At 43.9% G+C, this 24,923-nt stretch overlaps 1 protein-coding gene across 3 annotated transcripts in view; it reads left to right on the forward strand.

Annotated features, from left to right (window-relative positions):
* Positions 1–24,923, forward strand: part of sh3pxd2aa (SH3 and PX domains 2Aa) — a 151,246-nt gene that overhangs the window by 112,380 nt on the left and 13,943 nt on the right. For all 3 annotated transcript variants that reach the window (XM_028592484.1, XM_028592494.1, XM_028592505.1), the window contains 2 exons: positions 13,107–13,220; positions 18,600–18,683. In XM_028592484.1, coding sequence (XP_028448285.1) covers positions 13,107–13,220; positions 18,600–18,683 — 198 coding nt within the window. The remainder of the gene's footprint in view (positions 1–13,106; positions 13,221–18,599; positions 18,684–24,923) is intronic.

Genomic DNA, 24,923 nt, shown 5'->3' on the forward strand with positions numbered 1-24,923 from the left:
ATCCATCAGGTACTGCAGGAAACATAGCAGGGCTACCACAGAACACTGGTAATTGATGGCACCCCTATGTTCGCACCACTCCTCAAAAACCCGCCACTTTCCGCTGTAAAGAGAGCGGGTGGACGCGGCTCTTGCGCTTTGAATGGTATCAATGACCCGTTCTGGCAGGCCTGATGCATTCAGGTTCCACCTCTCACGGGCCAAGCCCAGAGCGCCACGCGGTCTGGGTGAAGGTGTTAGATCTCCCCGCCCGCTTGGGAGAGAAGGTCTCTGCGAATGGGGAGAGGCCATGGTTCTCCCGCCAGGAGCTGCATTATCTCTGCCACCCAATGCTTGGATGACCACCGCAGCGCTATCAGTATTAGCGACAGGCCCTGAACTCTCATCCTCGCCAGGGTGGGGGAGATCAGACTGAGGGGGGGAAATGCATAGAGCAGCACTTTTGGCCACGGGTGGGCTAGAGCATCCGCACCCAGCAGTGCATTTTTGTCTGCCAGAGAAAAGAACATTGGACACTGCGTGTTTTCCTGCGAGGCGAAGAGATCTACAGCTGCCTGACCGTATCTCTGCCAGATCTGTCCCACCACCTGTGCGTGGAGAGTCCACTCCCCGTACAGAGGGTTTCCCCGTGACAGGAGATCTGTACCCCTGTTTAGAACGCCTGGCATGTGTTATTGTTGAAGAGACAGCAGTCTCCCGCTGCTCCACAAAAGCACTGTGCGGGACAACTTGTGCAGCTGCAGAGAGCGAGTGCCCCCTGGCGGTTGATGTACGCAACCACTGTGGAGTTGTCTGTTTTCACTAACACATGACGACCTTGGAGAAAGTGCAGAAAATGTTCCAGAGCCAGAAACACCGCCATAAGCTCCAAGACATTTATGTGAGCCTGGGCCAATCTCCGGCTCCATGTGCCATTCACTGTTCTCCCCAACAGTGTCGCTCCCCATCCTGACAGGGAAGCGTCCGTTGTCGTGGTTACTCTGGATGACACCGCCCCTAGCGGGACGCCCGATGCGAGCGCCGCGGTGTCTCTCCATGAGCGGAGGGCTGCTACGCACGCCGGAGTTATTTTCACCCTCCGGTTGAGATGACGCCGTGGGCACAGATGTAAAGCTGCAACCCAACGCTGAAAATCCCTCATCATTAACAGCCCTAAATGTACCACAGACACTACTGACGCCATCAGGCCGAGCAGGCGTAGGCACAGTCTGAACAGCACGCCTTTGCTCAGCCGGAAAAGAGAGAGACACTGCCCCAGAGACGCTAATCTCCCCTCCGATAGCGTGACGCGGTAGGAGAGGGAGTTTATTTTTAGACCCAAATACTCCGTACATTGCCTAGGTTCTACTCGGCTCTTGGCCCAGTTTATGTTGAACCCCAAATCCGTGAGATGAGTTATCACTGTAGTGGAATCTCTGACTGCCTGCTCCCGGGAGTGGGAGCAGATCAGATAGTCGTCTATGTACGAAAATATTCTGATACCGCTGTTCCTTAACGGTGACAGCGCTGCCTCCACACACCTGGTGAACACCCTTGGTGCTAACGACAACCCGAATGGGATGGCTTGGTATTCGTAGGCTCTGCGAAGTGATGCGCCCCCTTTTTTTGGAATGAGGAAATAGCGGGAGTAAAACCCCTGATGCGATTCCTCACTCGGCACAGCCTTGATGGCTCGTTTGTTCAATAGGGATGTTATTTCGTCCTCTAGGACTTGTGCTGCATCCCCTTTCGTCACTGAAACTAACACACCGTTGAATCTGGGTGGTTTCATAGCAAACTGTAGCCTGTAACCCCGTCACAGCCGCGAAGGAGTGTTTCCCCCACGGCTTGGGATTTTCTGACTGAGACTGCTGGCTAGTCTGTTGACCAGCGGCTTGTCTATGTGGCTTTGCAGCCCCTTGCTTTGCCTTCGCTGCCGCTGCGGCAAAGCCACCCCTCTGACCCTGCTGGGGCTGGAGTGTGTGTTTTCGGGGTAGGCAGAGGTCAAAGGCTTCTCCCTCCTGTTTCCTGAGGGTGCTGGCCTCTCTCATCTTCTCCAAAGCTGGGCCAAACAGACCTTTGGTGGGGTCGTATGTTGCGTCCATAACCTCAGCTTTCTGTGTGTCACTCAGGCCCGACAGGTTCAGCCACAAGGCCCTCTCACCTGCAACTGCGAGCCCCATTACACGGCCGCAGCCTTGCACCGCACCCCGTGAGAAGCGCAGCACCAGGTCGTTGACCACACAGATTTTGTCCCAGAGGACCGGGTTAGGAGCCCTTGAGTCCAGCTGACGGCCCATCTCCTCAAGGATTTCAGCCTGGTACGCAGCCAGCAGAGTCATTGCATTTAGAGAGCACACAGACTGCGCTGCATACCTGTACATCCTCCTCATGGAGGCGGTGAGGCGCTCCATTTTGTTAGGCAGAGGAATGCTGTGGGAAGCTGAGAGAGAGCGGCGGTTTGGGTGGAGGTGATGAGCCACTGAAGGCTCCACCACTGGGGGTTCGGTCAGCCCCAGTGCCTCCATCCCGTGGATCTCCAGCTTAGAGCAGCCCTTAGTCGGGAGCCTACTCTTAAATGGGCTGGACCAGTACCGGCTCATTTCCTTCATGCAGGCAGGCACCGCCGGCAGAAGCTGTTTCGCAGGCGGATGGGCAGGTGGGAGCCTCTTGCCGTCGTATAGGTCTCTCTCCGCCCCCTCGGGGTCCTGGGCTGCCGGCCATTGTATTCCCAATTTGGCCGCGGCCCGCTTACCGACCTCATACAAGCTGCTGTCCACTGGGGGAGCCGTGTCGGTTGCACTAGGAGGCCTTGACTGTGGAATGGGGAACGTGGAGTCCTCCTCGCCGCCCGGTTCCACTTCGAGGAGGTCCTCGAAAAGTGGAGGCATGGCAGAGGACTCCTCGTCCATCATGTCCGCCCAGCTAGGTGTAGCTCGCGGCTGATGGGTACTGCTTGTGGCTTTTGGGGAGGTTCCCAACAGACATGGGTCTTGACTGTTGGCCACGGCCACTCTCAGCCGCCTTTCCAGTATCTTCTCCGTCATTGACGCGCAGTGGGCGCACGACTGGGGGTCAGCCAGCGCTGCCTGAGCGTGTTTAATGCTCATGCAGACTATGCACATCGGGTGAGGGTCCCTGCCCGAGATGGATGCCCCGCATGATGCGGGGCACAGGCGGGATACAGCCTCACTAGCCTTCGGCTCCGGCCCCTTGGCGGGGGCAGCTGCTGAAGACATGGTACTGGAAAGGAAGAAGATCGGCGTAAATATACAACCTTAGCAGGCACGTCGTAACACGTTAGCCTGTCGACAAGATTAGCACAAGGGTTTTAGCCCGAGCTAACGTTATCAGTGTACCGTAAGAGTTAGCTCGTCGTAACACGTTAGCTCACTCCAGGTACCAGGTTTGGCTAACAAACAAATGCTAACAAAAGAACCCAGGGAGGCTCGCCGTAACGCGTTAGCCAGAGGGTAAATGAGTTACACAGCTAGCTAGCGATAAACAAATACCGACTAGCCAAAGAAGAAGCAGTGTGTAACCACAAAGTAAAACTTCTTGCGAAGTACTTGCGAAGTACTTACTCAGCGAATCCAGACTGGGTCGGGAAGTGCGTTCGGCAACGTAGTCCTTAACGGTCCGTCTGTGAACTGTTAGCAGATAACCAACCAAGCTAGCCCAGAAGCGCTGAGGGAGCTTATAGTTTTCTTCACGGGAAGAAAGTGAGAATGATTTGCAAGGAGCCGGTCTACTGTGATTATATGAGGGGGCGTGGCCCTAGCACAGTTCGACCTGTCTGTCATGGACAGACGTGGTGTCATTGGAGCTTCCTTAGTTGGTCACGCCGAGGCGATTCCCATAGTGAAACACCGAACGAAGTTAGAAAAAGAACTTCCAAACGTTCTTCTTTGTAATTCCGGTGGAAGTACACAGAGCAGCGCGCAGCTAAACTAGTGTCTGAGATCTACGCTGGTCTGTATGTAAATTTTGGGGCAGACCAGAGCCAAATAAGGTACAGCCACCGAGTTGACATCAACTATTAGCTTCATTGGGATTCGCCCGCTTTCAGTGGCAGTTTCAAATTGTGAGATTTGCATAGGAAAGAGGCGAATGGGACTTTTAGGTTCTATGTATGCCTATTTTACCCACCGAACTGTCGTTACTCAAAGCTGGTTAGCTTGGTTTCCAGCTTGAAACTATTCATATAAGCATTTAATGAAACATAAATGGAGATATTGAATGAGGAAAATCACTTCCGGAGCTAGAGCCGTTCAAAAACTGTTGAGCTCTGCATCGGTCTCAAGATCTTACTCACTGGATCATGAAGCGTACACTAGCCATTAGGCATTGCCATTTACGGGACAAAAATGAACAAACAGTTACTGTCCATAGTCACTCTTTTTGCAAGTGAGCATATACTGTACACCCTTATTTCACCCGCTACGCCCTCACTGAACTTCACCGGTCAGTTTATGCATTATTCCATGGATATGCTGAGCCAAGTTGTGCTTTGCTTTAATTGACTCGGAGTAATTTTTCTCCATCTGGCTGCCAATCTTTGGCCCAGATCTCCTCCTACGGGACAGATTTTCTGTGAAAACTGTAATCTGACTACAGACTTCCCACACATGAGGGTCAGCCCGCTTCTCTCAGGTTTGCCATGCTGCCAACTGGCTTTTACAGTGAGGGAGCTTTTCTGTCTTTTATATCCACATCTGCTTCTCCATTTTGTTTTTCTTACCCTTTGTCTCCAATCTGTTCTACCCTCTGTGAGAGAAGAGTGTATGTGTATATCCGAGGGGGTCCAGCACTGTTTCTGCTCCTCATTTATCTGCTTTTACTGTGCCCACTTTCTCCAGAGCTGGATTTATAGGGGGACTGGGCCCTGTCAAAATCATCCCTTGCACTACCATGTGTGCACACGATGGAGTCTGAAGCTTGGCGTGTGTGAGTAAGATAGAGACTGCTTGACTGTTTCTGGCCTTTGGGGTGTTTAGCTTTGGTGTGCAAATGTGAAGAAGACAGACAGCCAAAAAATGCCCAAAACATATTTTTCCCCTGAAAACCTATTATTGTATAGCAGAGCGTGACTTAATGGAATAGTTCGACATTTTGGGAGATTTACTTTTTTATAAAAGGTAGAGGACAAGAATGATAATTACACGTTATCATTAATTAACACCTAGTCTATAGCCACAACATTCCACTTCCAGGATTGTTCCGTTGCCGGACGGAAATTCCGCCGGATTTCACTCATTTAGTCCGGATATCCGTTGCCTTGGGCTTCCTTTGGTGCCGCCCAAGACGATTGTGATTGGTTTAAAGAAATGCCAATAAACCAGAGCACGTTTTTCTCCCATCCCGGAATTCTGTGTGGACTCGCTAGCACTGTGAAGGAAGGTCTGGCAATGCGAGAATAATTAACACCTAATATCTCGTTGTTTAATCGAAAAATAATATAACGTGATATAACCTAAAAATTGGGGAGCTTTAGGGGTGCTGGGATGGATTTCATTATATGTGGACAGAGCCAGGCTAGCTGTTTACAGCTTGTTTCTAAGCTAAGCTAAGCTAACCGGCTGCTGGGTCCAGCTGCATATTAAGTGTACAGACATGAGAGTGGTATCAATTTTCTCATCTAACTCTTCAGCTAATAAGCGTGCTCATTAAATTAGTGCTGCATGTCACCAAATTCTTAAAAGTGAAATAACAAATCTGAAGTTTCCGCCCAAAACACTTTAATGTAGAGTTTCATAATAAACCTAGAATCCTGCTGTCCATTGTAGCTAGGTTCTAACTAGGGCTGCAACTAACGATTATTTTAATAATCGATTAATCTGTCAATTATTTTTTCGATTAATCGATGAATCGGATGAAAAAAAAGCCTTGATTTACATCAACTCAATACATACATACTTGTTGTTTTAGTTAATAGTTGTGTAAAGGTAAGTAACCCAAATAGCAGATACAGACAGACAGACGCACACAAACACACACACACAGACACACACACACACACAGACACACACACACTTATTCATTAAATTATTACCATCATTGTAGTAAGTGCAAGTTAAGTTCATTTATACACCACACACTAATATATTTGTCAACAATAACTGATATGGGACAAAGCACATAATATATACATGACAACAGATTGAAAAATGAATGGGCCACAAAAGGTGAGTGAATAAAACCTTGTCTTTAGTCTTGCAAACTATACCACCCCTGCTTTATTACTGTTATTAACGAGCTAAAGCTAGCTTGTCATGCTAGTCTGCTGGATAACGAGTAAACAGCAGCACCAGAAGAGCTACTGGAGGGACGGTACGTTCCTCACTTCAGAACGGAACAGAAGGAGGATAGTGTAGTGACTTTACCCTGCTGTTGAACTCCCTTCCTCCTCATCAAGGACTCCAACATGTTTACGTTTTAGGTGCTGACTCATCACCGTGGTGCGCCCGTGCCATGCCGTGTCGCTTTTGCTTATCTTGCAATTAACACGTTTTTGATTTATCTAGTGTGAAATGCTCCCACACTTGGATGACTTAGGTCGTACTGATTTCTCTGCCTCCGCCGTGTGTTTCAGAACAACGTTACGGGTCTCTCCGGTCTCTCTCCGTATTTCCTCTACCCCCACTCTGCTCTTTTATCTTTTCCTCCGCTCCGCGCTACTCCGCTCTGCGCTCAACTCAATTTTTCTTTTATCTCCGCGATTGAGTGGCGTAATAATTGCGCGACACAACGAATTGATAATTAAATTCTTTGCCAACTGTTTTAGTAATCGAATTTTATCGATTTTATAGATTTGTTGTTGCAGCCCTAGTTCTAACAGAAAGTACAATTTGGGAACAATCTTTGATTCAAGCAGTACAGCTAATGAGACTTTTGCTGTCTGTTTTTCTTCAATTAAGTACAATTTAAAACAACTGAATCAAGTTTTATTATTTAATGGTCTGGAACAAAGCCATTCATGAGTTTAAACAACTACTGTGATTTTATCAAGCATGAATGGATGAAATCACATCATGCCTGATTTTGGATTTTTGAGTATGATAATGCCACCTCCAAATTATCAGAACTTTTACCTTCCACCGCTTAAGGATCCTTCTAAAAAACTAATGCTCCTATCAGCGTATAGATATAGATAGAGATTCACCACTGTTGATGGCAGTTACCTGAATCCTCTTATCAGCGCAGGAGATTTATTATGTTTTTCCACCGTGTGTCAGGTGGACTAAAGAGAGGAAGAACTCCTGCATGTGTCTCAGTGCAGAACGACTGCTCTCCTCCGTACAGGTGGCTCCAATTCTTCTTTAGCTTTTTAAGTAGTTGCAATAAGTCAGCCTATGAAAGCCCTAATGTGTTTCACATGGAGCAAGCTATTCTTACTGCTGGGCGGACCTTTCACACTGCAGCAGAACAGAAAATAAATGAGAACCTTCAGGAATCAAAAGACAAACCCTCTACTAGAGCTGTAACAACTCTGGAAGTTACTGTTCAATTAATTGTCTCAGAAATAATTGCGATCAGCAATATATAATTGTGTCTTTCAGTCAAATTTAAACATATTAATTTTATTAATTTTTCAAACTTTTGAAAGTTTTGAATGAATTCCAGGATACATCTTTGGATAATATAGTAACCATGTACACATCCTCTAAAGTAAACCAAGCCTCTTTATTATCATAAAACATTTTTTCTAAGTGCATACCCCCTGGTCATTTTTGTTGCTATGAACGTGTATAGGGTCAAGTGCCAACAACTCACACATGAAATATCAATGGGAAAATAAATAGTCCAAACAATAATCACTTATATAATTACAATTTGGCCTATCTAAACAAAATCAACAACTACCATTAACAGTCATACCTCTTAAGACCTTAGCTAATTAACAAAGAAACCATGCCTATGTAAAATAATTGACAATTAAACAATTATGTAATAATTGTTGCGGGCCTACTCTTCACTGAAGCACCCTCGGCTGTATTAACAGTTCACATATGAACATACAAAATAAGATCATAGTTGAATTCAAAATAATTACAATTTGTGTGCTCACAACCCACTTCTCTAACACTTACCCAGCAGAGGACCCCGCCCCCCCCCCCCAATAGGAAAGTCCTGACAGCCCCTCCTGAGTTTACAAGTCCTAACACTGTGGCAAACGCTACTCATTATAACACTGGCCTTCTTAAACCAGGAGCTACGGTGTAAGATTTAATTAGCATAGTATAACTGTCGTGATGTCAAATACAATTTCATATAAAGCCACTACCTCCACCAATCAAGGCCAAGCAGGGTCCTAAATTGATTCAGACGGCTCCAAAAATGAATGCCGCGGACCTCTCCTGAAGCCAAAGTGCACTGTAACGTCTCTGCAGCAGTCGACAGGCGGGTACAGAGCGTCCACAGAAAGCTAGTGTGACTGTGAGGAAGCTCAAACTGGAGGAGCTACACTGCTCCTACTGTGCAGAACCCCCCTGTGATTCTGTATGCGCTCAAGTTGAATTAACTCCTGTGTTGACTGCGAGACATGACCCGCTGTGGGGAAATCCAGGGGAGACAGTATTTCAGCATGGTTTTTGTGTGTATGTGTGTTGGAAGAAGGTGATTTTATGCTGCACATAAGCTGTCAAAGTCCCGGTGTCTCAGGCCTCAGTGTTTATACGAGTATACGGAGAGATGAAGCCACATGCAGGGGCTGGGCACGGCAGGCTCCTCTACTGTGGTCTGTTAAATGTCAACCCACTAATATTTTGATGCATGTTAGTGAAGTTGTTGTTGTTGTTATAGTCTGGCATAAACCATGCTCAGCACTACTTCAGCTTTCTGTAGTGCTACTGTTTTAGCTGCGCTCCTAAATACATTGACATTACCTGTAGAGTTGGGAATCATATTGATTTAAACAATTCTGATTCCAATTCCGATTCATCCTTTCGATTCCGGTTCTTATCCATTCTCGTTTCCGATTCTTTGAAGTTTGGAGTACAAACGGTTCACGTGCTTATTTCACAGATAAGAGGAACATTTTATTTTGATGCAATGGGGATTTACAGTTTTACCGGGCTTTTTCAACGTAAAAAAATGCCGCTTTACTGTGCTCCTGCAACACAACTAGCACCTGGAAGTACATTGGCCACTACGGAAACCAAAAGTTGTGCGTGTTACATTTGGAACCGATGATCGGATTCAAAACCAAATTTTCCAAATGATTCCAATAAATAAATAAAAAACATTCCATTGGAATCATTATTTTTTAAACGATTCCAAGTTGGAACCGGTTCTCGATGCCCAATCCTAACTGTAAACTAGACACAGTTTTTAGCCCGTAAGTTACGACTTCAAGTCACGACTCACGGCTTGGTAGCGTTCCAGGTAAAGTCACCACAAACCCTTCTAGCCAGCGTTAGCTAGCGGCTACCTAACATTGACGTTAGCTATCTAGGTTGCCTATTTATGTCTATTTATTTCTACTTATCACTGTTAATAAACAGCATCTGTACAGCATCAACGGGGGTCGATATTGTTGTTTATGTGTGTGTGACGTCAAAAACTGTAACTGGGAGTACAACGATCTGGTACGAGTTCACGGGTAGTAAGTTACGGGTTTGACTGCCGTTCCAGGGCACTTTCACAGGTAGAAGGTTGTGAAAACACGAGTTACGGGTTGCCTGGAACGCAGCATAACTGTAGATTATCTGTCAAAAAAAAAAGAGCTCAGGAAAAAAGGTAGTAAGTGGATACACAAAATTTATCAGCAATCTTTTTTTCTTTTCTTATTTTAGGATTATTTTTTGGGCATTTTTAGGCCTTTGTTTGGATGGACAGCTTAGACTTGAAAGGGGAGAGAGAAGGGGAATGACCTGCAGCAAAGGGCCCGCAGGTCGGAGTTGAACCTGCGGCCGCTGCATCGAGGAGTAAACCTCTATTAAACCTCTATATATGGGCCCCCGCTCCACCAGGTGAGCTAAACAGGTGCCCATACTATGGCTTCTTTAACAGCAATCAAAATATTGTTACGATATTATTTATGAATACAAATTATTTCACAATGGACTTAGCAATAGTTTAAATTATAATCATTGTACAGTAGTTATGAGTATTCATTTATATGAAAAAGAAAATAGTTTGTATTTTCATTAATACTTTTCTTTCTATCTCCACCCATCTCTCTAATTCTGTCACTTCTACTGTACTTACACGCACAACCACACATACATTCAAAACCATACTTAAGACCAGTTTGAGCACTTTAGACCAGAGTGTTGCCCATTTAGATCCCCGGGATAGTGGTGAAATTTAGTTAAGGTGTAGCAAACATATAGTACACACCAGCTACTATTAGAAGTGCCCACAAGCAAGGCATTGAACTACTTATTTTGGTGGAGCTGCAGTTCCCTCCTAAAGATATTAATTCACACTGTTGAAAATAGAAATATGTCTTTCATCAACTTTCCATGGTAAAAAGTAAAATGCTGTGATAAAGGCGGAGTGAGCTGTCATGCCAGCTTGCACTGTACTGTACTGGAAGAATATGTCATCCAATGGGTTCTAGCCAGAAGCCTTATTGGTTCTAGCCAGAAGCTGGAGCAACTATAATAAAAGGGTATGGATGAAGTGAGTTTAATTCAAATTAAATGCAACAGTGTGATGTGATACAATGGTATTTAATCCATTCGAGAGTGGAAACCCTTCAGCTTCATGAGACTCCCTTAAAGGAACACGCCGACTTATTGGGAATTTAGCTTATTCTCCATAACCCCCAGAGTTAGACAAGTCAATACATACCCTTCTCATCTCCGTGCGTGCTGTAACGCTGTCTGACGGCTCCAGCGTCAGCAGGCCAGCACAGAACATGCAGGTGAATGGTTCCAGTAATCCTACTGCTCCGAATAAGTGACAAAATAACGCCAACATGTTCTTATTTACATGTTGTGATTTATAGAATCACAGCGTGTACAAAAAACAACGTAACATGAGACACAGCCACCTTCTAACTGTAAACAAACCGGGAACTATATTCTCAGGCGGAAGAATATAGTACTTGGGCGGAGTGATATGCACGCAGCAAGCCTGTCTGAGAATATAGTTCCCGGTTTGTTTACTGTTAGAAGACGGCTGTGTCTCATGTTACGTTGTTTTTTATACACGCTGTGAGTCTACAAATCACAACATGTAAATAGGAACATGTTGGCGTTATTTTGTCACTTTTGTCACATTTCGGAGCAGTAGACTAGTTGGAACCAGTTACCTGCAGGATCTGTGCTAGGCTAAGCTAATGCTGGAGCCGTCAGACAGCGTTACAGCACGCACGGAGATGAGAAGGGTATGTATCGACTTGTCTTACTCTGGGGGTTACGGTGAATAAGCTAAATTCCCAATAAGTCGGCGTGTTCCTTTAAGACACAGGATTAGTCAGTCAGTGTCGGAAAGATATGAAGGCTAGTGTGGGAAATGTAGCCAGTCCAGCAAGAGTTCTGAATTCCAATTTGTCAGTCTGTTGGCCTGTTGGTTGATCCACCACTTTGGTCCAGACTGTAATGTCTGAGACACATTCATGATCCCCAGAGGATGAATCCTTATGATTTTTGGTGATCCTTTGACTTTTCATCTAGCACCAGCTGCACATCAATTGAAGCATGTCCACTTCTGCCTGATTATTACAACATTTGGTATAGACATTCATGGTTCCCAGATGGATCTCATTTATCCTAATGACCCTTGGTATTTCTTCAAGCCCTACCACGAGGTTGGCACTTTTGGTTATGAGTTAAATGTCTCCAAAATTGGATTAACCAGCATGGGATTTGGTCCAGATATTCATGTTCTCCTCAGGGTAAATTATAAAAACTTCGGTGAGCCTAAATGTCTAATATGTGAACATATTAAACCTGCCTGCCAAACATTAGCATCTTAACATTATTATCTTAACATTACTATTGTGAGCCTGTCGCCATGCTTTTTCATGAAAAAAATACACCGTTGTGACTCAGTACACCCTCACAGTACTCTTAGCATGGCTGTAGACTTTTATTCTAGTAGGTGTTTAACATTGCATAACCTTGATTTGTTCACATTAACCAAAACACAGCAGTCTAACACATTTCCTAATGAGTAATGGTGAAAAGCAAATTCTTCATGCATCAAGTGCTTTTTAAACTTGTGTTGTTGATCTATAATTCACTTCAAGCTCCAACACTTTCCTCTCTCCAGTATCTGTTTTGTCTCTCAGTGTCTGCTTTAGTAATGATGAGAGCTTTCCAAGTAGGTGAAACTTGCAGCCATTGTGTGTCCGCCTCAGATCTCTCTGCTCGCTGATACAGACAAGACCAACATATTAGATGTACAGTTTTACCAGGTCTTGGAGCCAGATGTTGTAAACATTCGGGGGCTCGGTCCAAACCTAGTTGGGTTCAGGGGGCATGCTTCCCTGGGGAAATATTTTTCTCCTATTTAGGCTCATTGAGTCTCAGCTCTCCTCTCAGAACCAATGTATGCAATTTCCAGACTGTTTATGAACCCCAGTATGTAGAAATATTCAAGTACACCATTATAGAATTGGCAGAAATACCACATTACAATTGCATGGCATTAGCATAAAAGTGGGCGTGTCTGTAAAGATGAGACTTGCGTGTACCTATAGAACCCATTTTCTTTTATATTTTTGGAGGTCAGAGGTCAAAGGACACCTTTTAAAATGCCCATGCTTTTTCCCCTCTCCAAATTGGAGCACCTATGTTTGGAGCGTTATTTAGCCATCTTCCCAACAAGCTAGCACATAGATTCCTGATACCAGTTTATGTTTTAGCTTCTCTGCTGAAAAGATCCAGGGCTTTTACGAAAAAATTTGGGGCTGGAGTCCCAGAAGCCCTTTGTTTTACTAACCATACACAGGCTAAATTTGCTGGAGTGCAAATGCTGGCTCATCCACAGTCACAGTACATTTGGCTACATTGTAGAGATGAAGCTATCCATTGTTTGGTGTAAATCACAACGTTGGAATGATGCTCGCTGTCATCCTTCAGGCCTTGATTATTGGTAGCAACACTAATATGTTCATATCTCTCTCTCTTTCCATCCCTCTTTCCCTTCTCTATCTCTCTCCCTCTCTTCTCTAGGTTGGTGGTTCGTCAGCACAGCAGAGGAGCAGGGCTGGGTGCCCGCCACATACCTGGACTCCCAGAATGTAACCAGAGACGATTTGGATCTGGGCACTTCCAGGACTGGAGAAGGTTAGCACAGACACATGCAAAAACACAAGATTATTACATTCATAAAACACAGAAAGACCTAAACGTCATTTTGGCCGACTTGTTCTTTGAGAATCGTCTTTGTAGAAAAGGACATGATTTCTCAATAATTGTTTATAGTGGGCGTTTTTTTTTTCTGTACTCACATCTCAATCTAAGAAAGTCCGAGCTCAACACACTTACAAACACACTTCCAGTCACACATTAGGAACCTTGAAGACCACAGTTGCAGCTCAATGGTGAAATGGTACCAGACCGCGGCGAAAGGGTTTGCAATATTTTGGCACCACAGAAAATTCCTTTCAACTCCCCCGGGAGGCTGCAACTCTTGCAGTAGCCTCGTTTTGTTGTGACCCTTTCCTCCCCAATGTTTAGTCTGACTGCTGGGATGGAGCATTTCATCATAAGTGTCATCATAAGCCCATTTCTGCTTTTAGACCAAGGGAATCCAATAGAGATAAATAAAGTGCAAACACACAGGTATGCTCACAGGCATGCTTAGAAATACATGCAACACACACATACATTACGTTGTTTATCTGCAGCAGTGTGTGGTAATGAAATAGGAATGGTGGGATAGGTTATTATGTTGTATAGTGCCACTGGAGTGCCACTAACAGGCGTTTTCTGTCTCTCATTAAAACATGCCAGCCTCCATGCTTCACTGTCCACATTCTGCAAGACACATTAAAATAAAAAAACACACACTCTGCTAGAATGATGACAGCTCCTGCACAGCTGCCACAGTCACTGTTATTTGCTGTTCTTATTCATTTCTTGGATTCTTTCCCCACTCGCACACACTCACATACACACACACTCAATATATGTTGTCAGTGCCTGTACCAGTGGAATCTCTTCCAATTCTGTATCCTGGAGGTAAAATAACAGCTTCAGGGATATGCCTGAGGACTTTTTTTGTGTTTCAATGGGTTTTTCATTTTTTTCTTTTTTCCCCAAATGTACTTCGATTTAATTTGGTGTGCTATCTAATATTAAATTGGGATTAAACAACTGCATTTCATTTCGTCAGTTATGATAACACTATTTCAAGTAAAGGTCCTTTTTGATAAAGGGCGAAACATACACACTGAATAAAACAACACATGCAATGCAAATTTGCTCCCAGGTCATTTTTTTTATAAAAATACTGTAAGCCAATCACAACAAGTGATGTTGATGTAAGCAGTCACATGACAACATACAGTAACAACAATGGCAGATCGCCTAATTGTTTACATCTCGAAGCAGCAGGCGCTCCTTGATGAAGGCCCTACAAACCTGAACGATGTTGGCACTTAGGACCCAGTTGGCAGTCACATGAGAGCATATCTTCTTATAGACGAAGTCCACATGTGCATACTGTACTGGCTCCAGAGTGTATGTAGCCTATAGCCTGTGTATTTGAACTATTTACATGGTTAAAGGGCTATTTGTTTATGACAGCTGCAATCTCTGGGGATTTACGACAGTAGACAAGATTTTTCTCCCTTACTGACACAAGTTATTTCCACCCGCCATAATGGGTATGGGTGTCTCCAAGACATATTCAAAATGTCTTGCCTTGTTCTGTTGTGCAAAACTTTACATTTGCATCATGTTACATGTAAATTTCAAGCTGTTTATTCAGGGCATGATCTGTGTAAAAGTGCCAATTGCACACATCAAAGTCTGATTACAGGTGTTGGGGAGTACTGCGTATGTGAAAAAAAGTTGGATAAAGCCTTTTGTGTCTCCAGAGGGAGTTGCGTGAAATCTGATACATGTCCTCAAGTGATGTCACTTGAGTCAGCGTCGGTTGGGTCTGAAGACTACAAAGTTTGAAAATAAAAAAAAATCTGGGGTGTGGAGTATGATCCTCCCAGACCCCTGTAGCCACTGCTAATCTCTGATTGAGGCTAGATACTACATTAGCTGCTACTGACGCACCCGAATCTCCGGCCAAACTGTCAGGGGTCGAGTTGCATTCTGGGTAATGCATTAAAGGTACCTAGTGGATGGTTCTGCTGCATCGATTTTAGATTTCTTTTTTAACTGTCCACTTGCTAAATTGGTGGAGTACCCTTTTTTTTTGCTGAGATCTGGGAACACCACAACATTACTGTCCAACAGGACAAAACGAGTCGAGCAGTCAGTGTTAAGGTAGATTATCTAAACCACTTTATTTAGAGGTGGAAAGAAAGTGCACCCCAAATTTTAATAATAATCCCTTCGATGCACAGGAAAACTGTGTGTGCACATCTACAGTAAGTTGTCCCACATCACATCAATGTACTCTGTGAGTACATTCAGTTTATTAGTGACCCAAGACCCAAGCTGTAATGAACCAGAATGTATCCTTTAAAAGTGCTCTAAGCGATGTCACCCGTTTTTTAGGCTACAACATTTTTTGTCACATACAGCAAACATCTCCTCACTATCTGCTAGCTGCCTGTCCCCTGAACACACTGTAAAAAAACGCGGTCTCTGTAGACAGTCCAGGCTCCACAAACGGCAACAAAAACAAACTGCGCCAACCTGCACCACCAAACATAACAGAGTTCCAGCGTTCCAGCCAATAACCGATAAGAAGGATTTTGGGGTGGGGGTTGGGGGGGGTTAGTGTGCGGAAGCACGGAAGGGAGGGGGAGGGGATGGGATGAGGAGGAGGGAGGGGCGAGCTAGCCTCGTTTTGTTTGGCAATACTTCGAACGTCAACAAGAAGTAACGTCACCCAACATCACTTAGAGCACCTTTAAGCCTGTGGGATGGATGTAAGCGTTATGTTACACACTCTCGTTGCATTTGGTTTTTCGACCATCTTCTCTCTGCTAACCAATGCACTCAAGTGAATTTATGCAGGAATTGCCTGAGCTCAAAACTACACCCAAGTACCCCTCCCCCCCATCCCCGATCCCCATTTTCCCATTAGGCCTGGTGTCTTTGTGTTTGCACACATCGTCACTTCTTATTTCTGATCTCCCCCTTTCCCGCTTCCTGTCGTCCCTTACATCTCATTATCTCTGCGTGGTCTGTAACCTAATTCCACTCACAGCTCAGCTCACTGGAGAGGAACCGACAGCCGCAGCCCAGGCCCCCGCTGAAATTACCTCGAAATAACATTTCCCTTTGTGCCTTCCCTTAGCTGATATTTCAATTAGGAGGTCAACAGGAGTCGGGTGATGCTCAGTGGGATGGATGGAAGGCAGACGAGTCAAAAGGGAGAGGAAATGACAAGTAGCAGAGGCACACAAAGGGAGAGAGGGCAGAAGGAAAGATGGAGAGACAAGAGGGTGAAGAGAGGACAGACGATGGAGAAGGAATTAGATTAACACAGTAGAAAGAAAGATAGATAGAAGATAAGTGATGTTTCCATCTATCCTTCCCCTCATTAACGTGTTTGCTCAGACAATCTGCTAAAATGGGAAAATGACTCATTGTATTTTGACTGAGGCTTTATTTTATACAGACTTTGAACTAATAACGATTGACAGAGGTCAAGAGTTCAGCACACTACAGCTAGAAACTGTAAAGAGCAATACAATCTGTGGTTTGAGTTCCTTTCTTATTGATTATTTTAAGGACATAAGGTTTTTTGGACTTAATTATAGACAGAAATGACTTGATAAGATGAAGGTCGACAGTGTAAATACATACATACTGTACACAGACATGGAGCCTCACACAACATTGCGCCTAATCAGGTGCTCCAAAGGGAATTCCTCATTTATAGATTTGTGTCAACCATTGTCATCTCAAATAACCACAACAAATGTAGTAATGTCTGCTGCATTCTTCTGCTATATATTATTGTAAATAAAATAAAGTAAAACCTTTGTAGTTTGCAACGTTGTTTGGACAAAACAAGTCTTTAAAGATGCCTAGCACCAGCATTTTACCCAATAGACTGTAAAAAATAAAATAATAATAAAATAAAAGATAGAAGTCTCCACTTCCTCCCACTGTACAAAAGTGAAGCCAAAATATCCCAGATACAGGCGCTGCCATCTTGTAATTTTGGAACCAGAGTCTGCTCAGTAGTGATCAGGCGGTGTTATCAAAGTCCCGCCCATACACCCGCCCGACAAATCGCCAGTCAATCACAGCGGTCAATCATGACAGTTGAATATGTTTTTATGACATAAAAAAAATGAATAAAAACAAAACTTATCAGAAAAATGAACGCTTAATCAAACATCAGCGTGATCACAACTACCTAGAATGACAGAAACCATATTTGGGAAAAATGTATTTGACATGTACTTGGATGTTTTTTTGTTTGGCCCATGTCCCGTCCGCTTACATGGAGGGATCTGGGTTTAATGACCTATACTGTAGCCAGCCACCAGGGGGCGATCCAGATGTTTTGGCTTCACTCATACAGTCTATGCATCAACCCCTTTTCTATACCCCTTTTTAAACATTTCATAGTCTGAACAAATAATCATTTTATTGCCACTTTGTCTGGCTTGTAAGGAGCAAGCTGTATGTGAATGATTGTGCTACTGTAGCTAACCTTCCTGTCGGAGGGAAACCTAAAACTGGGCCAGGAGGCCCGCTACAGTAGCTGACTTTGATGATATGTGTGCTGACTACCAGTGTCAGCCAGAAGGCCTAGTGATTTTTGTTGTTGTTTGACGTTCGTGCCTGTCTCATGGCGAGGTGGGGCGGAGTATGTAAAGAGAGGCGAAAGGTTGTTTGAATTAAGAGCTCTCTGACAAAAACGAAACATAAGTTGTAAACATTTTGCTGAATAACTAGTAGCTCAAGGTTCATGGTGTCTGTTGTGCCAGTCAGATGTTCAACAAAGATCCCTAAAAATAGAATAAAACATCATATCTTATTAAATTAATATACACAACATCATAAATATGCACTGAGTATTATTACACATCCACCTACTGTATAAATAACGGTGCAGTATAACACGTGGTGGTTAGATATCCATCCTAAATGAATAAGGACGATTGGACCCTCAAATTAATCCTGCTTTGTGGCTTATTGATTTTGAATCCATACACTCCATACTTTAGGAAGTAAAAGGTGTGATTTACGCACATACTGTATATGTGTATAATAAAAAAAAAAAAACTCCAAAACTGTTTGCTGGTTTTCATCGAACTGCTCTTAACTTTGCATTTACCATATCCTTAGCTAAAATACTAAAGCCAGCTAATCGTTGCAAGAGATGGTCTACTGGCTTCAGACTTGACATACAAGCTGTTGTTTATTTGCCATTGTCCCTTGGAAACTATTGTGGTGCCGCTAACAACAGTTTCTTCTTTTTTTTTTGCCTTTGTTCAAGTTGCTAATCTATGCTTCTTACACTAACTCCACATCTATTTGTTTGTTTTCTTTTTGGTTGCTCCTCATCATCATCAGTTACTAAGAGACGCAAGGCACATCTGAAGAGGCTGGACCGCCGCTGGACCCTCGGGGGTATAGTCAACCGCCAGCAGAGCCGAGGTGAACATAAAGACAGTGGGCACACACACACACACACATTACACAGTTACAGTAAATGTATACATATCCCACACCGATGGGCCTGCACATGCATACAATACAAATCCACAAACCCACAAGGAATCAGACGCTGAGTCATTGTCTCTCTCCACATAGCGCAAAGCAGCTCATGCATATGGACACATACACATATAGTGCATAATTATTAGCATGTATGCGATATCAACTCAAAGGTCCACTTACTAGCTATTTCTGAGTTTACATCTTACTAGGGATGGAACGATGCGAACAGGTTCAGATAAAAAATTAATCACGATGCAATTTTTAAATGGCCCAGGGCGTAATTTTTGTGTCCTAGTTTATTTATTTGAAGAAAGTTATTTATTTGGGATATGTTTTAAAAATCTAATTATAAAACTTAAAGGTCCAGTTACTTTTGATAGCTAGTTTTTGATTAAAGTAATTGTTTAGTCATCTTATTCTGTTAAAGGGATGGCAAACTTTAAATTGTGAATCGATCGAACAGGTTCAGATAAAAAATTACATGACTTCAGCTACTTTGTAAGCTCAGTTTTTAAGTTAGTTAGTTAAGTTTTTATCATAAAAGTGCAAGATACAACATAGATAATTGTAATATCAGAACTAATAAAGTTAAAACAAGACACGATAACAAGTGTCTGAAACTTAATCACACATATTAGTACACACCTTCCCCACAAATGGCCCCACTCCCCTGCACTCTCACATAGTTTGCGGCCAACAACAACTGGCCTTGAGTATCTACCGGGAGCAGCACATTGGGTGGCCATGAGTCGGCTCTGACAGTGAAATCTCATATCTCACTCCATCAAACTTGGAACGCTCTTAAGCTCACACAGAGCAGCAAAATAATTGGACTGCCTTAAACAGATTTGGATAATTAAGGCTATTCGGCTCTCACAATACAAACTCATCAACCTTGACGGCCACTGAGCCATGTGAACATAAATGATTGTATAACAGTGTTGCTGCTTAATTAAAGCAAACTCCCTTAGGTTTAAAATGTTGTTAGGGGTTTTGCATTTCCCTTGTAAATCTTTAAAAAAGATAAACATGAAGAGGTTCTTGCATGCTTTTCATTGTAGCATTTGGCAAGTCATCTGTGTTTTTTTTCGAGTCATTTTTGCTTCAGTGCTGAAAGAGAGACATGAGTCTATGTCTGAAAAAACACGCAGTCACTTCTCCCGGGGGGGGCGAGTGGCGCTCGCTTTCTAATGCAAACTTTTCTCAGAATGTCAATTAGGCGCTTGTCTGGTTCCAGGCTTAGTCAGGGCTTCAAACATACTCTCTGTAGTTATAATTTGTTTATGGAAGCTGTTCCTGGACCTGTGCAACCTCCGTAAAACACTCTTTGTTTGTCATCATCAGGGTTGCACAAGGTGGCACCCCCTCCCAATCCATTGGGCTACAGTGCTGTCAATCTGACAATTTCATTTCCATTGGGTCAGAGCACATTGGCTGCCTGTTCTGCCAACTTTCCCAGCCCTTGTCACAAGACCAATTAATGTTTCCATGATGACATGAATTCTGATACCATGGAACTAGAACTGGAATTGTTTTCTTAAAAAGTGGCAGACTGAGCACATGCGCACAAAATGCGCATTGTATTCGGATATACAATTTGTTTAAAATAAAAACAAGTGAAACTAATAATGAATCTTATGTGTTTTACTTAGCAGAATCACATTATGGTGTTCTATCCTATCCAATATTTCTTCTGTTTCTAAGCAGATTTTTTATGCTGTATCGTATATATATATAGTATAGCATAGCATGGCTGGACTGGCTTGTGTTACCACCTTCCTCCAGACCAGCGGGCAATGGGGCATTAGTGATTAATCAGAGGAGATTGAATACAGGGCAAACTCTCGCCGAATGTATGTGCGCTCCTTCTAAAAATACACACACTGACATACAGGATATATTCTTCTATAGTCAGCAGCCTCAGGCAGTTGATGCAGGGTAAGTTACACACACGGCCACATACCCATGGCGTTAATCCTGTTTGGTTTTGTGGGGAAGAATAGCGGTAGACAGGGGGACATTACTCATTAATTCCCCCCGAAAAAGCTTATTTTAGGAATTCAAACTGGCAACCTTCTTGTCACAAGTCTGAATAGAAATAATAAAGGGTCACTGTTCACAGTATATCGTCATTAATGGAATGGAATCAAAGCATATGAAGCTATGGCAGGTTAGGGGAACAGTGTTACCCAGGTCTGCAGGAATGTTACCTAACTAGATATGTCTCCCAGAACAGTGAGGCTTGGCTCCAATAAGCCGGTGGAAAGTGTGAAAGTGGGACAGCAGCCCAATCTGCCGACTGGTTTTAATCACACAGACCTCAACTTCTGTAGAGAGTGGATGAGTCACCCGGCTATTTGTCGCCACCAGAGAATGAAACACGTTCAACTCTTTTGGTTCATGTTCTTGAACTCCACCACTTATTTTAACTTTTTACTTTTGTAGGTTAGAGGTACTTTTTCAGGTCACATATTAAATATATCTTATGCCTATATATCTATTTGTTTTGTACAGTGCAATGGCTCTTTGATTGTTTAAGCAATATTTGTATAGACTTGAACATACGTATTACTTTCTTCAAAATACAAATGTTTAAAGTCACTGCCATGCAAGGCTGGATTTCCCACTGAGCAAATCAGGAAACTGACCCCAGATTTATAGGGGTCCTGAAGGCTCCAGGCTTAACAGACACTGCAACCAAAAACAGCAAAGTAGTCTTGAAGATCCCTGTGCCTAAATCTAGTTTCGAGACATGCATGACTATATTGTATATTAATATGTTTCTGAGCCCCCATTAATGGTGGCTAAATAGGGGGCAAGCAGCTGATCTTGGCCCTGGGGCTCCATAGCAGGTGAATGTGTTCATACTGCCATGGAGAGATGTCTTTTCTGTCATCATGTCTTGCATACCAAAGTTACATACTTCTGTTGAATATCATTGGAAACATGCAGACTACTTAGGCATTCGCAGGGCACAGCTAACTTGCAATGTTTACAGTTGATCGCTATGCCCTTTAGCATGACTTAGCATTGCTAACGTTATTACAGGCCACCAGAAATGCTAATTATTGTCATGGTGGCCAAATCCGGAAACCTTTTGGCCAAGGTTTGATGCAGTTACCAGTTTCAGCAAATGTGTTTAGCTGAAAGGTACGTGATCTGAATATAAAATACATTTTACCATTGACTTTTGGCCCTCAAACGGCCAAAAATACGACAATTGGTTGGATTGTCGAAGTACTGGAGGGTATTGCTGCTACATATTCAGTAACTCCAATTCTCCACTGGGCGTTCCGGTTTTGTTCTGTCCTTAGCCACACCCCATACCGCACCAGGAACGTCTCAGATGCGTAGAGGCTTGATGCCCAACTCGCAGGTGTTATTATCTCTACTTTACAGAACAATCACATGTTTATTAGCTAGTATCTACCTTCCACTCCAAGCACTCCTGTAATTTAACATCTGGGATGTCTATTATGTTTTTCAACCTCCAAGGATGAATATCTCATTGTCCGTGGTGTTGTAAAGGAGACATGTACGATATTGGGGGGTGTCTTTTGATTTATTGACCGGATAGTCTCGCTGTTTCACTTTCTACCTGGCTGTCCGAACGGCCCGTGGCTCGCGTGAAAATAGACCTGCTGCGTGCCTATCTTTAGCGCAGCGGAGAGCCGCTTCACGTACGCTTTGGGACGTGCTGTGGCGCGGCTGCTGGATTAGCAAGCATTGACTGCAGCGCATCCGGAAGCACGGGCAGCACGGGCGCTAACGGCTTCTGGGCCAGTAGCTCTTTTTCCACCATCACAAAATAGTCTCACCGTGAAAACTGCAGCTGCTGCTGACTGGAGTCATGTCATTTCCAACTTTTTTGTTCACCACCACACTTCACTTTCTGACTGTGTTACTGTCTGCTGACATGCTGTCCTATTACTGTACGCTGTCTCACTGTCAACAGTGCTCCAGTTAGCCCTGAATCAAATACAACTGCGTGCAGGTACAGTAGTGGTTTGTGTTTGTGTTTAATTGCTTGGCACACCCAATGGCTTGGGTTTGCTATTGGGGATAATGTAAGTGCCAGAAAGTTAAGACAACCAAAGGCAAGATTCCATGCATTTCACTATGAAAGTTCGAGAAGCTGATGTTTGACCCATGCCATATTTCAGCCTTTGCACGTTTATCTCATTCTTATCCTCCCCACTCCCTTCTCGTCCCTGTTCCCCCCCTTTTTGCTATGTGAATGGAGACACTACTGTCCCTGCCTGATAATGCATTGCTGAGCTAGCGATAAGAAACGTGTGAGTGAGGTTTTACAGCTCTGCACAGACACTTGAGATACAGTTTGATTTAGGAGCACTGGCAAACGACGAAAACAAAGAGCGATCACGTAGGATTTATTTTCTCGCAGGGTGTAATTTGCTAATGGAAGAGGACAGCAGTATACTCTGCAGCCTGTTTGCTGACACAGACTTCTTTGCCTTTTACGTTACACTCCATAAAGAAGAGGGGGGTGTGAACCGGAGATCTTGACAATAAAACAAGTGCACGCTCGGGACCAAAATTAAATTACAGCACATCTCTTTTTGACTCCCCCTTGCTCAGACACAAAGCCAGGTCAGGGTGTCTTGACCTCTCTGGGGATTGGCTACTGACAGCCAAGTGACCTCACTGTGCACTCGGGAGTGGTGGCGTCTCGCACTCCAAAGTTTAACACAAGCCTGCGTCCTCCGCCCTGCCCTGAGTGCTATCATTTACAGGAGGTCCCTAATCTGATTTATAGAATCCCACTGACCGCTCTCAACTCACTGTTCTGTCCCTGCAGTGTGACGCCGGCGCCAACACACACACACACACACACCCACACACACACACAAAGATGGACACTGAGGCACGTCTACAGCTCGTGAAGACATACACAGATGTGATTTATAGAATCGTTCGTCTTTTATTCCTGTCTTCAGGGAATTAAAAGCAACTACATGATAAACTACACAACACACACAGGGCCTAATTTACTAACACTAGCGCAGTTTGCGCTGTGTCTTTTTATGCGAGTTCGGTAATAGCGCACGCTATGCTTCCACATTTTGCGTAGTATTTATCAACCCTGACACCCATCAGGCAATCAGCGTCTTTCTCCGCCCACTATACCGTAAATTGCGCTGTAGCGAAGCGGTACTTGTGCTATGATATGGCTGAGTGCAGACTGCGATATTCCCACTGCTGATGCTGATGACTGTTTGAAATGATCCTGCTGCCAATATTTGTAATGTAGCGAGGAGTTTAACAACTGCTGGAATGGGATGTGAACGCTGAGTGGGTGATTCAATGTCATCTTTGATTTCTTCCAGTAACTCTAATATTGCATGGCAGCTTGATCTGTAACACTGAATGATGTTGTGGTCACTGACAAAGTGTGATTCTTGTGTTAAAAATATTTTCAGCCTCGCCTATGTCTTCGTCTTGCTCAAATTACTGTTGCCATTTCACCAGCGGCATAAAGGTCTACGAGGAAACTCGATTGCGGCTGGTTTAGACCTGCTTTTAAGAGGCGGAGAATTTCCCCCGCAGAATAGAGACGCGCACCTTTTTGGGTGGAACTCCCACTTTCCCCACGACCCTCCCACGAACGCATATTGAAAGCGCAACTTGTCTCTTCTCGCTCATGTGGCAGACAATCTGCGATTTTACCCAAGTGCGCCCTGTCTGTAAATAGCCCACATCGGTTACGTCCGTCTTTGCGACCAATTAGCGCCTGGAAACAGGCGCAAACGGCTTGATAAATCTAGCCCACTGTGCCAAAGAGTTTGTCAGAAGGAACTTGTTTCGGTGGAACATTTGCACCGCACAAAACAAAACACCACATACAATATTAAATGAAGTTAACTGTTCACACAATACAGTAAAATAAGCAATTTAAATTAGCTGGATACATGGTTAAATGTCATATTGTTCTTACCAATGTATCGCCGTGTGTACTTTGTCCACAGCATTTCCCGCTAATCTGTCCCAAACGTCCCAGTTAGAGAGTAAATGGTGTAAACATATTCTTTGTAAAACTTTACAACCATTCCCCAAAAGAACCAAGCAGGCCTGCCTTGTTGCACGATCCAAATTTTGCCATTTTCAACATGTAGCCTGCTAGCTCAAAGTGTGTTGTTTTCCGTAGCGAAGCGATTT

The sequence above is a fragment of the Perca flavescens genome, chromosome 2, assembly GCF_004354835.1.
Source record: "Perca flavescens isolate YP-PL-M2 chromosome 2, PFLA_1.0, whole genome shotgun sequence".
NCBI lineage: Eukaryota > Metazoa > Chordata > Actinopteri > Perciformes > Percidae > Perca > Perca flavescens.